The following is a 16,309-nucleotide window of genomic DNA, read 5'->3' on the forward strand; positions in this document are numbered from 1 at the left end:
CAGTTCCAGAAACCTGCCCTGCTTTACTCTTACTCCCACTTTTCACTGTAGAGCCTTATTAAAGTAAACATCTGCCAGTTTGACTGGCTTAATGCAAAGTGGTTCATTGTGGAGAAGCTTACAGGCTGATTTCTTTACCTTCTACATTTACATTTATGGCATTTGGCTGACGCTCTTATCCAGAGCGACTTACAATTTGGTTATTTTACACAGGTAGACTAAGGTGGTGTTAGGAGTCTTGCCCAAGGACTCTTATTGGTATAGTGCAAGGTGCTTACCCAGGCAGGGGATTGAACCCCAGTCTACAGCATACAAGGCAAAGGTGTTACCCACTACACTATCCAACCACGCTTTACAGTGGTGGTGATGGGAACCAGGCGTCACCGTGTCTACAACACAGATATAGCCATTTTATTTAAAATCCGAAACCACCTGTGATCCTACACGAGTCTTCGGATGTTTATGATGGGAAAATTGGCATAAATCTGAAAAACATGTTTTTATGGGGGGCTGTTTTGTCTTACATCGTCCTACCTGTACCCCCCTGCCATGAATGGATGTAATACATTTTTTACGCCAAAGCTTTATCACAAAGCTGGAATAAAACATCGTGTCAGACATCAGGCAGCATGTATCTAAGGGAGATGGAGATTTCAGAGGCCTTTAAGCTCGTCAGACGTCTGGTTCCTATCACCACCACTGTGAACAGTTCTGATTTGGCGAGTTTCTCTAGAACAGAGCATTTCACACCAAGCCATTCTGAAAAATTAGTGGAGTTCCCCTTCACTTTAGACTACAAGGACAAAAAGAGATATAATTATAGAGCCTGAGAAACGTTGGTTTCTGTGCTGATAGATGCTGGATGTAAGAAGTTCCATGCAAGTCTATAGGTAACTTACTATTTTTGACCTGGTACCTCCTACTCAAGCTTAATTTGCTGTCATTTAAGTCATTATTTCATTAAAGTAACAGTACTTTTACTCGAGTATGACTTAATATGCTTTACCGTTGTATTTTACATATCGCTGTTGCCGGAAGAAAACCTCATATCTCCGAAAGAGTAACTTTACAGGAGAAGGAAAAAACCTACTTTACTTTTAATGTAAGTCTATGGAACCAGAATTCTTTCCAAGCCATTTTGGGTTATTTCTTTTAGTCCATTCATCATGAAATTTACACAGTGTATAAAGAGCAATTTCACATATTCCAAAAACTGAAAAATGGAGATCCGAGGTTTTCTTCCGACAGCAGCGATATACAGTAGCACTGCAGTTAAAGCCGTGGAAGGTTAAACTGGCTAATCAGTGTATGATGTTGCAGCTTAAAGTGATTAGAAGTCAACATTATTTTGCTGCTTGTAATGTCTTTCAGAGTTAACTCACATCAGAAGCTTTCTCCATTGTTTTGGGGCTCTTAGTTGAACCTGGCCCTCTTAGTTTGACAGTCTGACCACAGGTGACGTGGCCATTGATCCATAGACAGGTCCAGTTACCTGAGAGACACTGAGAGGCTTGTCCTGATTGGCTTCTTATGTCAAAGAATCCGCCTATGGATCCAACACTAACATTGACGCTCAAGACTGAAGCAAATTCCAGCAGTTCTGCAACATTATAGTTATAGTTATTAAAGTAATTATAGTTTATATATATATATATATATAAAACTATATTATAGTTATAACTATATTGTTATCCGATTTATATTCTTCATAGCATAAAATTAGAGGAGGCAGAGTAATGTACATGAACTCATTCAGCGCAGGTCCACAAGATTAAATCCATCGTGTTACTAACCCGCACTCTTCCATATGTATTTTTTTCATCCCTCGTTCCTAGTATCGACTTCCATAGTATCCGCTGCGCAACTATCCTGCGTTTCCTTCAGGAAAGGCACATTTCTAGTTATTATTATTATTATTATTAGTAGTAGTAGTAGTTGTGGTAGTAGTAGTAGTGGTAGTAGTACTTGTTGTAGTAGTAGTAGTGGTGGTAGTAGTTGTTGTAGTAGTAATGGTAGCGGTAGTAGTGGTAGTAGTTGTTGTAGTAGTAGTAATGGTAGCGGTAGTAGTGGTAGTAGTTGTTGTGGTAGTAGTTGTTGTAGTAGTAGTAATGGTAGCGGTAGTAGTGGTAGTAGTTGTTGTAGTAGTAGTAGTAGTAGCGGTAGTAGTAGTTGTTGTAGTAGTAGTAATGGTAGCGGTAGTAGTGGTAGTAGTTGTTGTAGTAGTAGTAATGGTAGTAGTGGTAGTAGTTGTAGTAGTAGTAGCGGTAGTAGTAGTTGTTGTAGTAGTAGTAATGGTAGCAGTAGTAGTGGTAGTAGTTGTTGTAGTAGTAGTAATGGTAATAGTGGTAGTAGTTGTAGTAGTAGTAGCGGTAGTAGTAGTTGTAGTAGTAGTGGTAGTAGTAGTTGTTGTAGTAGTAGTGGTAGTAGTAGTTGTTGTAGTAGTAGTAATGGTAGCGGTAGTAGTGGTAGTAGTTGTTGTAGTAGTAGTAATGGTAGCGGTAGTAGTGGTAGTAGTTGTTGTAGTAGTAGTAATGGTAATAGTGGTAGTAGTTGTAGTAGTAGTAGCGGTAGTAGTAGTTGTAGTAGTAGTGGTAGTAGTAGTTGTTGTAGTAGTAGTGGTAGTAGTAGTTGTTGTAGTAGTAGTGGTAGTAGTAGTTGTTGTAGTAGTAGTAATGGTAGCGGTAGTAGTGGTAGTAGTTGTTGTAGTAGTAGTAATGGTAGTAGTGGTAGTAGTTGTAGTAGTAGTAGCGGTAGTAGTAGTTGTTATAGTAGTAGTGGTAGTAGTAGTTGTTGTAGTAGTAGTAGTAGTAGCGGTAGTAGTTGTTGTAATTGTAGTAGAAGTGCTTCACAGACAGATGATAAAGCTCAACCATCTTACAAGAAACTAAATACCAAAGAGACACAGTAGCGTAACTTTAAAATCTATCCTGATAGATACAGGCAGCCTGGGCAGCTCTTTCAAAACGGGATTGATGTGAGCTCCTTTGTTTGGATCCGTGCTGCTGCATTTTATATGAGCTGTAGAGGATGGAATGTTTTCTTAGGAAGCCCAGTAAAAAGAGCCTGACATTAAAACAGACCTTAGAATCTAAAATAACACAAAGGGCTTCGCATTTCAGGTTTAGTGTATGAACCTAAAGAGCCGAGCTTCTCACAAAGTATTGTTCTCTGAGTTTTAGTACCAAGGATCAGTATTCCAGGTTTTTCTTGGTTTAGTGTTAGGAAATTTGTGACATCCACTGACAGCTGGTAAGCCTGTCAACAGAGTCTTGATCATCAGAAGGACTGGAAATCTATAATTGCATGTTTCATAGCTTAGCTATGAAAATCAATATGTTTCCCAATGACATCACCTAGAGCAAGGGCGTTCATTCTTCCACAAAGCTGGAGAGCTGGTGTGGCTGGATGTTTTCATTCCAGCGAAGCAGGGGCTCACATGATCAGTTGTTTGAAGACAACTAAATAAAAAAGTTGAATCACATGTTATCCTGCTCGTTTGGAATGATAACCTGCAGCGACTAAGGCCCTTTGCGAATAAGATTGGACACCACTGGCCTGGAGGAAACGTGCAGAAAGAAAAAAGTAAAAAGAAGAAAAGGCCCTAATACTGATCCTTGTGCGACTCCACAAGAAATGTTACATTTTCTTGAAGAAACTGTGCCTGGGTGGCATAAGCAGTGGCAGATTATCATGTGATCAGTGGCACCAGAAACTGAGCCAGTTAGACCAGAATTGAAGCATTTTGTGCATCAGTGCAAAAACCAATGCTGTCTCACAGCACAAAAACATGATCGAATCTTCTCGAATAACTTGTTTGATATTAGATATGCATTCAATTATTCAACAACAACTTTGTCTGTGACTGAAAAAGGAAGGTTGGAAGTTGCTCTAAAACGATTCAGTACAAAAGGGTCCATGCTACTCTTTTTTAGTAGAGGCTTCACTAGGGGGCGGTTTAAGCACCTGTCAACAGGTGGACAGTTTACAACAATCTGAACATCATTTTGAACACAATCAAAAACCATCCTAAGGAGTGAAATAGGAACAGGGACAAGATAACAGTTAACTTGATATAAAGTAAACAAGTCATTTGGAGTCAGGACTGCAAGAGTAACCCAACATCCACGTGGTTTAATGCATCTAAAACAGTGTTTCCCAGCCCTGGTCCTGGAAACCCACTGCAAAGGTAAGTTTCATGCAAGGGTCACTAATAGGTGGACGGCGGTCCGAGTCCAGACCCAGACAGTGTCCTATACTGACCTGGACCCTTAACTGATAAACTATGGATAATTGTTTAATTTCAATGTTGTGGTCCTGTTTTAATCGGTGTAAAACTTCTAGCCTTTGAAGTGTTGCTTTAACGGCCCAGGAGACTCTCAGACCAATCGCATGTGTTGTAAATATCACGTGACGCTACTCAGCCAATCAGAACAGTGCATTACGATGAGCACTGAGACTCGAGTGAGTGACGCCACACAGGGGAGGGACGAGGAGAGAAACAGCAGTCAGAGAGGAAAGTGAGTCAGAGGGAAGTTATTCCACACGACGTGATCTAAAAAGAGAAAACTGACAGTAAATGTTGTTGAAATCTGACCGAACTGGACTTTATTTGATCTGATGTTCAGTAAATGTTGTTGAAATCTGACTGAACTGGACTTTATTTGATCTGATGTTCAGTAAATGTTGTTGAAATCTGACCGACCTGGACTTTATTTGATCTGATGTTCAGTAAATGTTGTTGAAATCTGACCGACCTGGACTTTATTTGATCTGATGTTCAGTAAATGTTGTTGAAATCTGACCGAACTGGACTTTATTTGATCTGATGTTCAGTAAATGTTGGTGAAATCTGACCGAACTGGACTTTATTTGATCTGATGTTCAGTAAATGTTGTTGAAATCTGACTGAACTGGACTTTATTTGATCTGATGTTCAGTTGTTGACTGTATAAGATGCTGATATTCCTACTCGGCTACTTCAGTAAACAGTATACGGCACTTAGTCACAATGCAGGTTAGTCATTATGATGTTCTGGACCTTCGCTTGAGGAGATTTTCTTTAACTGAACCTTATTGAACATTACATGCAAAAGTCAGAGGACACGTGTGGGTTCACTGGTCACTGGATAGGGAATAAAATGGCTATTTTTGTGCTGTAGATGTTGCAACCCCTGGTTCCCATCACCACCACTGTAAAGAAATCTGCATTGACAAGTTTCTCTACAATGAACCCTTTCACATCAAACTGCTCTGAATGAGCTGAGCTATAGAAAAGTTTAAAAATAAGTGGAAATATTTTAAGAAATAAATAAGAAAAAAATTTGAACATTCTCAAATGCTCCCCTTATGGATAACAATGCATGTAAACCAAAACTGAGCCAGGCCTTCTTTCACAACTTGTTTCATCAGCTAGCCATAGCGCTTGGTAGCTGCCAAACAACATCAGATAAACTCATTAGGTGAGCCAGAAAATGTTCAGTTATCTTTAGTGTTACATTATAAAGCCAAGCAATACAGGCTACATTAATTTTTGTATTATATGTGTTTGTTTGCATGTTAAAGATCTTGTGGGCCACAAGTTTGAGCAGGTTGGGAAGCTCTGGGCCAGTGTTTAACTCAGCTGTCACCTTTGGCTTTGTTTTGATAGTGGGACATGAAGACACTTTAACAGGCAATTATTAACAGGGAGTAATGCCAAAGCCCACAGCCTATATCACCTTGTTGTGATGTCTGAGCTCATCTGCACACAAACCTTTCGAGTGTTTAACCCCTTAAATTGCCAGCACCAACTGGCTGGTCTAGACTTCTGATATACGCTTCTATAACTTGAGAATAACAGTGTTTGCATTGCGATCCATGTAAATTTTGATTAATAAGCCTTAAGATGGGATATTGAAGAAAAGTTGCACCAATTTGTTTCCAAATTTCTGCAGAATTCAATTGTCAAGATACGAGCAGAGTCAGAGTGGTTCAGAGTGGTTTGATGTGAAATAGTTTATTGTAGAACCTTCTTCAATATTGGTTTAGCTCCAATATTGAAGATACAGTACCTCACAAAAGTGAGCACACCCCTCACATTTCTCCAAATATTTTATTATATATTTTCATGGGATCACATTATAGAAATGAAACTTGGATATAACTTAAAGTGGTCAGTGTGCAGCTTGTATAGCAGTGCAGATTTACTGTCCTCTGAAAAGAACTCTACACACAGCCTTTAATGTCTAAATAGTGAGTCCACCTCACAGTGAACGTTTCCAAATTGTGCTCAAAGTGTCAATATCCTGTGTGACCACCATTATTATCTAGCACTGCCTGAACCCTCTTGGGCATGGAATTCACCAGAGCTGCACAGGCTGCTACTGGAATCCTCTTCCACTCCTCCATGATGACATGACGGAGCTGGTGGATGTTAGACACCTTGCGCTCCTCCTCCCTTCTGCTTGAGGACGCCCCACAGGTGCTCAATTGGGTTTAGGTCTGGAGACATACTTGGCCAGTCCATCACCTTTACCTTCAGCAAGGCAGTTGTCATCTTGGAGGTGTGTTTGGGGTCGTTATCGAGTTGGAAAACTGCCATGTGGCGCAGTTTCCGAAGGGAGGGGATCACGCTCTGCTTCAGAAGGTCACAGTACATGGTGGAATTAATGTTTCCCTCAATGAACTGCAGCTCCCCAGTGCCGGCAGCACTCATGCAGCTCCAGACCAAGATGCTAGGGTTGTCCCGATTGTTGTTGAGATGGAGGGGTAGGGTTGTCCTGATTTTTGTTAAGGTGGAGGGGTAGGGTTGTCCCGATTGTTGTTGAGGTGGAGGGGTAGGGTTGTCCCGATTGTTGTTGAGGTGGAGGGGTAGGGTTGTCCTGATTTTTGTTAAGGTGGAGGGGTAGGGTTGTCCCGATTGTTGTTGAGGTGGAGGGGTAGGGTTGTCCCGATTGTTGTTGAGGTGGAGGGGTAGGGTTGTCCTGATTGTTGTTAAGGTGGAGGGGTAGGGTTGTCCTGATTGTTGTTAAGGTGGAGGGGTAGGGTTGCCCTGATTGTTGTTAAGGTGGAGGGGTAGGGTTGCCCTGATTGTTGTTAAGGTGGAGGGGTAGGGTTGCCCTGATTGTTGTTAAGGTGGAGGGGTAGGGTTGTCCTGATTGTTGTTAAGGTGGAGGGATAGGGTTGTCCCCATTGTTGTTGAGGTGGAGGGGTAGGGTTGTCCTGATTGTTGTTGAGGTGGAGGGGTAGGGTTGTCCCGATTGTTGTTGAGGTGGAGGGGTAGGGTTGTCCCGATTGTTGTTGAGGTGGAGGGGTAGGGTTGTCCCGATTGTTGTTGAGGTGGAGGGGTAGGGTTGTCCCGATTGTTGTTGAGGTGGAGGGGTAGGGTTGTCCTGATTGTTGTTAAGGTGGAGGGGTAGGGTTGTCCTGATTGTTGTTAAGGTGGAGGGGTAGGGTTGTCCCGATTGTTGTTAAGGTGGAGGGGTAGGGTTGTCCTGATTGTTGTTAAGGTGGAGGGGTAGTAAAACTGAAGTTGTGAATGAATCTGAGTTCTGGTGCTTTTCAGTCTCCTTTGGATAAACGGCAAATGTCAGTGTGATGTACCGTTATTGCTCTAGTCTGGAGACAAAGCAGGAAAACAATTCCTGATTATTTTTTCAGGCTATTTTAAATATGATTCACCTGTCCTGTCATGTGACACACAAGTGAGCTCACCACAGCTGGAGGCGGCATATTGGAAATGGCCAGAAACCTCGCCTCGTGGGGATTGGACCTTACTCTGATTTCTTTCTGATTTCTCGGTCTCAGCATGTGCAAAACAAACTGCAAAAACAAATAACTGAGATGCAGCAAAACACTTTTGGAGTGACAGTTAAACCAACTACATGCTTGATGAATTTAAAAAAAAAAAGATGCACATTATGTTTGTCACATCATCTTCTGTGAGTTTATTGGCTGGTTGCAAAGCAGAAATCTGATTAGTGCCCATGATGTGGGTAACAATTTTGGAGCAAGATATGCTGCCTTCTAGACAACGTCTTTTTCAGGCACATCCATGCTTATTTCAGCCTGAGAGTGCCGTGCCGAGTCACATAGTGGCTGCATAAACGGGTACCCGTTGAAAACAAGATAGTGAACACACTGTGCACACCTTAAGACTTGTATAATTTAATGATTGCTAAAAATGTTATTCTCAAAGCTGGATCAGTTGGTGTATTCAATCCCTAAATGTTTATTAAGTTATGTTAAAAGCAAAGGTGATGTAACACAGTAGTAAATTTGCTCTCGTCACAAATTTACACAATAAATAAATATACATTTATGTGTTTTTGGAGTGTTTTCAATTGAATACAGGTCAAACAGAAAGTACTAATTTCTGGAGTTGATGTTAGTGTGAGTGGAGGTGCTCTGGGAGTGTTTGTGTCAGGATGCAAGAGGCACCGGTATTAATTTCTAGTCTAAGAGTGATGCCAGCTGGACAATGTGGTCAGTGTACTGCTGCTGGAAACTGATGATGTGGCCGATTCCCTCCTCTGTCCAAATACAGACACACACACACACACACACACACACACACACACACACACACACACACACACACACACATATAAATAATGCACACATGTAGAGTGCACTAAGAAACTCGTGTAACTCCACTTTACAGTTATTACTGTAGAATCAAGTGAAGTGAAAGTTTGGTAAAATGATTATTTCCCCCAGTTTCCTTAAATGCAGTCAATCAGCCAAGTCATATTTGGTGTCTTAAGTTTACAGTGTATGTTTTATGGACTTCACATGATAAGTATAAAAACTTGGAAAGTCTGAAGGTCATTTATCCAAAACTAACTATACACTCTGCGCAAAAAACACTTTATATATAAGCAGTAAGTCAAGCAAATATGAGTGCAGGTACAGAAATATATACAAGCTCCACTTTATACAGCAGAATTTAAACCATAGGATGTCAGAAGTCACACAATGGCAAACTGTATTTAATTCTATTTAGTGTTTAGGCAAGAGTGAGGAAATGAACTGACTCTAGAGCAGTGGAGACGTGTTCTCTGGAGTGACCAATCACGCTTCTCCGTCTGGCAATCTGACGGACGAGTCTGGGTTTGGCGGTTGCCAGGAGACGGTACTTGTCTGACTGCATTGTGCCGAGTGTAAAGTTTGGTGGAGGGGGGATCATGGTGTGGGGTTGTTTTCAGGAGTTGGACTCATCTCCCCTCTTCCTCTTCTGATTTCATTCTACAGGGAGATTCACTCGAAAGAGGCCCCAAATATTCTGTAATAACTCTCTCTAGGATGAAGCCATCTGAACACAACGACATGCAATGTGCTCCGCAGTATATGGAGCTTTGAACAAGCTGGGATGCCCCTGCGTCGGAGCGATGAGGTCGGCACCGGACAGCCGTCGCGAGGTTTCACCTCTGTTTACACCTTCCGGGTGCAGACCCCTGTACACCTTCATGTGTCTGGCAGAAAACAGAGATCACTTCCAGCATCGCATGTAATGCAATTGATCATACACACATCAAGATATCTAGGGAATTTGTTTGGTTCGGATTGCTTCATCCTAATGGGAGTTACAATCGAATATTCAGGGCCTCTTTCGAGTTAATCTTCCTCTATGATAATAGCATTGCTGTATGAGTCCACATGACGTGTGTGTGTGTGTGTGTGTGTGTTGCAGGATATCCAGAGGTCCACTAATGTTGTGTATCAGTCCCACAGCGTCAGCCGCAGTAAGAGAGGGCAGGTGGTGGGAACTAGAGAAGGATTTAGAGGATGTACCGTATGGCTAACAGGTGATCATACACAAACATTCTCATACATGAACACTCTTGCATTTGTGTTTATGGCATTTGGCAGATGCTCGCATGATTTACAGTGTAATGATGGCACAGGGGATGGCACTATAGCGTTGGGAGTCTTATCCAAGGGCTGTTATTGGTGTAGCAAGGTGCAAAGGCAGGGAGATCAAACACCACATGGGGGGCAGTGATGTACAGCATGCTAGTAGAGGTTTTTCTTGCGTGAAAGATGCAGTTGCACACGTACATACTATGTACATCTTCATTCAGATGTTTTGTCTACATACTCATGGAAGTTGTAGTCAGTTACTCAGGAGCTGTTCTAACCATCTAGTGTGAGCAATATTGAACAGCATTTCCCAGATGCCCAAGTCATCTGCTCAACATCCTTGTGTGGGTTGCGATACAGGTTCATAGGTTATAGTAGTAGTAGTCCATTCGGTGGTACATACAATAGAGAACAAATCTAAACTCCATTAGACCTCTGAAGGCGTCCTGTGGTATCCGGCACCATGACATTAGCATCAGATCTTTAAGCAGTGGGGCCACCATGGATCGAACGTCTTGTGCTAGGACATTCCACAGATGCTTGACCAGATGAAGATTAAGAGACCCTTATTAATCCCACAATGGGGAAATTTCACCTCCACATTTAACCCATCCGTGAAGTGAAACAACACATACACACTAGTGAGCACACACACACACACACACACACACACACACACACACACACACACACACACACACACACACACACACACACACACACTCTAGGGGGCAGTGAGCACACTTGCTCGGAGTGATGAGCAGCCCTATCCACAGCATCCATGGAGCAGTTGGGGGTTAGGTGTCTTGCTTAAGGAGTCACAGTCACGTACCGTCGGCTCTGGGGATCGAACCGGCGACCTTCTGGTCTCAGGGCCTGTTCCCTAATCTCCAGCCCATGTGTGCCCCATGATTGAGCAGGGCAACGTGAAGTTTTCATGTTCTGAACAATTTGTGCAGTATGACCTCCCTTCCCCAGATAAACAGCGCACCTCCTTCCAATGCTCCAAGGTCTAGATCAGATGCTTGTGTGCCTATTGTAGATGTTTTGGGCGGTGGACAAGGGGTCAGCATGGGCACTGTGACTGATCTGAGGCTATACAGCCCCAGCAAGCTGGAAGGCACTGTGTGTTGTGCCAGAGCAGCCCTTCTGTGAGTTAGATCCAGACAGGATAGCCTTTGCACATCGAAGGGCTGATTGTATGCTCACCACCTAATATATCCCAGACCTTGACATGTGTGACGTTGTTATTGGCTTCATCGGTGATAGTACTATCATAATGTATCATATCATAATAATAATCACAATGTTTTGGCTCATTGGTGTAAGTCTTCCCAAAGGCATCTCTGCTGTCTTTAGCCTATATACTATTATTAGCCTGTTTCTTCAGAATAATCTGAGTAAATTAAAAATCACGTTTAAATAACAGCCTGTTACTAACTGTTGTGCTTGAAATGTGTGGCTTCAAACAAAAATATATCACTGCTACTGTGGGTTTTCTCACACTAAAAACAAAATTCTTGAAACTTTTATAGCACCCGTGCTCAAAAAGCATACGTACATCCCTGCTACTCCAAGTCCTCTTACCACCCTCTCGCTCTGTCTTATGTTTTATTCTGCAGACTTCATTACTGTAATTCAGTAAGTGGGACAGATAATGAAGTTTTAACTGGGGGGGAGAATTTCCAAAGTTGTAAACACAGTATTACATGAGCCACATTTTGATGGCAGGCAGGGTGTGGTCATCTTTTAAAAGCCAAAGTTCAGCAGAATTGGTACTGAATTGGAAATAAATCTTGCCAGAAAGACACCGCCCATGTCAGTCTGACCTGTAATCATGTGGCAGTATGTCATAAAGATGAATTTCAGTAACTTTATGCTACAACGGTCAGGTGCAGTTACAGTTCATGACCTTCAAAGCTCAATATTTAGATACCTTAGTGTGATATGGTGAAAAATCTCAGGTTAGGGAACCAGCCCTGTGACCGGAAAGTTGCTGGTTTGCTCTCCTCGACTGACAGTCCATGACTGAAGTGCCCTTGAGCAAGGCACCTAACCCTCAATTGCTCCCCAGGTACCGTGGATAGGGCTGCCCACTGCTCCGGGCAAGACGTATCATGAGGGTAAGAGCGAATAGCACAGCGGCAGCACTTTGGCTCATTCATAAAAGAGAATTACCAGCGAGTTTTGCCACTTGTGCTGCGTGAGGTGAGGCTGCACCGCTGCCTCATTTGAATGTGGCCTTAGCGATTCATAATGCGTCACAATCCCGCAAAAATAACTGATGCGCTCTGATGGTAATCTCCCTGGTAATCTGATGTGTTCCAAACACACATACACACACACACTCAGCTGATTAACCAGTATATTTAAAAGAAGCAGCATAATCAACTCTGTAACTGCCGTTGTAGAAGAACCCTGGGAGGGAGAAGACCTGCCTGAGATGGATTTTCTGTGAATGGAAAGCGGCTTTTGGAAGTTGGAATCCCAATAAGTGAAGAGTAATTTGACAAAACTTCTCCCAAAAATAATTACAATTGAATTTTCAACCAGACAGCATAAACAACCTTTCTGGATGAATTAATCACAACTATTTGTGAGAAATTAAGTAGTTATTACTTGATTGTTTAAGTTAAAATGATATCTTTATCGATGGCAGTTTAGTCAAGCGCACCAGTCAGAATTGTTCACAGCAGTATTGATAGTAACCAGACGTCTGCTTTTTCTTGACCGTTCTTCCAGAAGCGCATTTGTGAGGTCAGACACTGATGTTGGGCGAGAAGGCCTGGCTCACAGTCTCCACTCTAATTCATCCCAAAGGTGTTCTGTGGGGTTGAGGTCAGGACTCTGTGCAGGCCAGTCAGGTTCTTCCACACCAAACTGGCTCATCCACGTCTTTATGGACCTGCTTTGTGCACTGGTGCACAGTCATGTTGGAACAGGAAGGGGCCGTCCCCAAACTGTTCCCACAAAGTTGGGAGCATGAAATTGTCCAAAATCTCTTGGTGGTGAAGCTTTAAGAGTTTCTTTCACTGGAACTAAGGGGCCGAGCCCAACTCCTGAAAAACACCCCCACACCATGATCCCCCCTCCACCAAACTTTACACTCGGCACAATGCAGTCAGACAAGTACCGTCTCCTGGCAACCACCAAACCCAGACTCATCCATCAGATTGACAGGCGGAGAAGCGTGATTGGTCACTCCAGAGAACACGTCTCCACTGCTCTAGAGTCCAGTGGCGGCGCTTTACTCCACTGCATTCCACGCTTTGCATTGCGCTTGGTGACGTAAGGCCTGGATGCAGCTGCTCGGCCATGGAAACCCATTCCATGAAGCTCTCTACGCTGTTCTTGAGCTGATCTGAAGGCCACATGAAGTTTGGAGGTCTGTAGTGATTGACTCTGCAGAAAGTCGGTGACCTCTGTGCACTATGCCCCTCAGCATCCGCTGACCGCTCTGTCATTTTACGTGGCCGACCACTTCGTGGCTGAGCTGCTGTCGTTCCCAATCGCTTCCACTTTGTTTTAATCCCACTGACAGTTGACTGTGGAATATTTAGTAGTGAGGAAATTTCACGACTGGACTGCCCAGGTGGCGTCCGATCACGGTACCACGCTGGAATTCTCTGAGCTCCTGAGAGCGACCCATTCTTTCACTAATGTCTGTAGAAGCAGTCTGCAGGCCTAGGGGCTCGGCTTTATACACCTGTGGCCATGGAAGTGACTGGAACACCTGAATTCAATGATTTGGATGGGGAAGTGAAAACTTTTTCATGAATGTTTTATCACCTTCTTAATTTTAATTTTGACAGTTGGTGATCAGCCAGCTGCTGGAAACTGAGGCATTTTCCAAATATTAATGGTTGTGTTTTTGTGTCTCCATGGGTTTTGTATATATGTATGGTTATCCTTATTTATATGTGCTGTGTGTTTATTCTGTATTGGTGTGTGTGTCTGTTTTCTTTGTGTGTGTGTAGGTCTGTCCGGAGCTGGTAAGACCACAGTGGGCTTTGCGCTAGAGGAGTATCTGGTCTCTCATGGAATCCCCTGCTACTCTCTGGATGGAGATAATATCCGGCACGGTCTGAATAAAGACCTGGGCTTCAGCTCAGCCGAACGTGAGGAGAACATCCGCCGCATCGCTGAGGTGGCCAGACTGTTCGCAGACGCTGGACTCATCTGCATCACCAGCTTCATCTCCCCTTTCACCAAGGTTACACACAATTCCTGTAACGACAGTAATAATCCTAACATTGATAATGATAATGGTAATAATGCACTGATGTGTCCTGCTACTGCAATGGTACTCAAGGTTGTTGCTTAAGCCACTGCTGTGATATCCTAGGTGGTTGCTATGGTGTTGCTAGGCCATTGCTATGTTATTCCAGGTGGTTGCTAATGTGTGTGTATACATTATGAGCACCTCCTTGTTTCTACGCTCACTGTCCACTTTATCAGCTCCACTTACTGTATAGCTGCACTCTGTAGTTCTACAGTTACAGACTGTAGTCCATCTGTTTCTCTGATACTCTGTTACCCTGTTCTTCAGTGGTCAGGACCCCCATAGAACAGGTGTAATTTGGGTGGTGGATCATTCTCAGCACTGCTGTGACTCTGATGTGGCAGTTTGGCACTTTAAGGTTTAATTTGGAAGAGCAAAAACTATTAAATACTAATTATATTTAGCTAATGTCTTGCTCTCTCTCTCTGTAGGACCGTGCAGAGGCTCGCAAGGTCCATGAGGGTGCCGGACTTCCTTTTTTTGAGGTGTTTCTGAACGCACCTCTGGAGGTGTGTGAGAAGAGGGATGTGAAAGGGCTCTACAGGAAAGCACGAGCAGGAGAAATTAAAGGTGTGCCACAAGGGTCGCCAACCTCAACTTCTGATCTTCTTTTTTACTTAAAGTTTCTGTAAAAATACAGTCAAACACGAGTCGCTCCTTTGTGTCCACATTTTGTCCTGTGATTTTATGCACATTGCTGTTGTACCAGAGAAGTGGTGCAACATTTATTTGCCCTGAAGCTCTAAAGCTTCTTTAAGCTTTGAAAAGCTTTTTAACACTTTACTACATTTTTTTATACAAGAGAAAAAGAGACATAAACTATTGCTACTTTTCCAGTGAACCTTAAGACGCACGCATTTTACTCACAACTAGGTTGTTTTTGGGGACCATTTATGCACATACACGAGTTTGCTGTGTACATGTCCCAATTACAGCCTGTAGTCCATCTGTTTCTCTGATACTCTGTTACCCTGTTCTTCAGTGGTCAGGACCCCCATGGACCCTCACAGAGCAGGTACTGTTTGGGTGGTGGATCATTCTCAGCACGGCAGTAACACACAGTAGTCACACAGATGTGGTGGTGTGTTAGTGTGTGTTGTGCTGGTGGAGTTTTTAAACACCTCAGTGTCACTGCTGGACTGAGAATAGTCCACCAACCAAACTATCCAGCCAACAGCGTCCTGTGGGCAGCGTCCTGTGACCACTGATGAAGGACTAGAGGATGACCAACACAAACTGTGCAGCAGCAGATGAGCTGTCGTCTCTGACTTTACATCTACAAGGTGGACTGACCAGGTAGGAGTGTCTAATAGAGTGGACAGTGAGTGGACACAGTGTTTATAAACTCCAGCAGCACTGCTGTGTCTGATCCACTCAGACCAGCACAACACACACTAACACACCACCACCACGTCAGTGTTACTGCAGTGCTGAGAATGATCCACCACCCAAACAGTACCTGCTCTGTGAGGGTCCATGGGGGTCCTGACCACTGAAGAACAGGGTAACAGAGTATCAGAGAAACAGATGGACTACAGTCTGTAACTGTAGAACTACAGAGTGCAGCTATACAGTAAGTGGAGCTGATAAAGTGGACAGTGAGCGTAGAAACAAGGAGGTGGTCAGAACGTTATGGCTGATTGGTTTATATCCACTGTGCATCAGAGCATTTCAAATGAGCTCAAGCTCTGGATGTTGATGACATGATTTCCGCTGTGGACGTCGCTTAAAGAGTACTGTTATCTTTAAACAGCGGGATTTTGTCTGTAATAATATGTCAACACTGTAGGTCCAAAAATATCCAGATACCTCTTCTAACCAGTGAATTCAGGTACCACAACGTCAGCTAGAGGGCAATAAAGAACCCAAACTGCTTTCTCTGAGTGATGGAGCTCCATCCAACACTTTCTGGATGATTTCGAGTGATTCAGAACCATCAGTACCTGACCTCAATAATGCTCTTCTAATGCTGTCCTCACAGGAACGTTCCAACATCTAGTGCTGTTACTGCAGCAAAGGGAACAAACTCCTTGTTAAAACCCTTAATTTCAGAAGAAACGTTAGATTAGCAGGTGTCCACAAACATTACGACATTGGAATCGTTCAAGAATAAAACACACAAAATGCCTCTATTTATGATTACAGGCTTCACTGGGATTGACTCCAAATACGAGAGTCCGGAGGCTC

General features: G+C 43.2%; 1 protein-coding gene across 2 annotated transcripts in view; it reads left to right on the top strand.

Annotated features, from left to right (window-relative positions):
• papss2a (3'-phosphoadenosine 5'-phosphosulfate synthase 2a) overlaps positions 1–16,309 on the top strand; it is a 31,826-nt gene that overhangs the window by 415 nt on the left and 15,102 nt on the right. For both annotated transcript variants that reach the window (XR_005130785.1, XM_017683658.2), the window contains exons 2-5: positions 9,671–9,785; positions 13,818–14,053; positions 14,554–14,692; positions 16,268–16,309. The exon at positions 16,268–16,309 is cut by the window's right edge and continues 77 nt beyond it. Coding sequence is in view for 1 of the 2 variants with exons in the window: in XM_017683658.2 (XP_017539147.2) it covers positions 9,671–9,785; positions 13,818–14,053; positions 14,554–14,692; positions 16,268–16,309 (532 nt within the window). In the remaining variant the exon portion in view is untranslated. The remainder of the gene's footprint in view (positions 1–9,670; positions 9,786–13,817; positions 14,054–14,553; positions 14,693–16,267) is intronic.

The sequence above is a fragment of the Pygocentrus nattereri genome, chromosome 10 (assembly GCF_015220715.1).
Source record: "Pygocentrus nattereri isolate fPygNat1 chromosome 10, fPygNat1.pri, whole genome shotgun sequence".
NCBI classification, from domain to species: domain Eukaryota; kingdom Metazoa; phylum Chordata; class Actinopteri; order Characiformes; family Serrasalmidae; genus Pygocentrus; species Pygocentrus nattereri.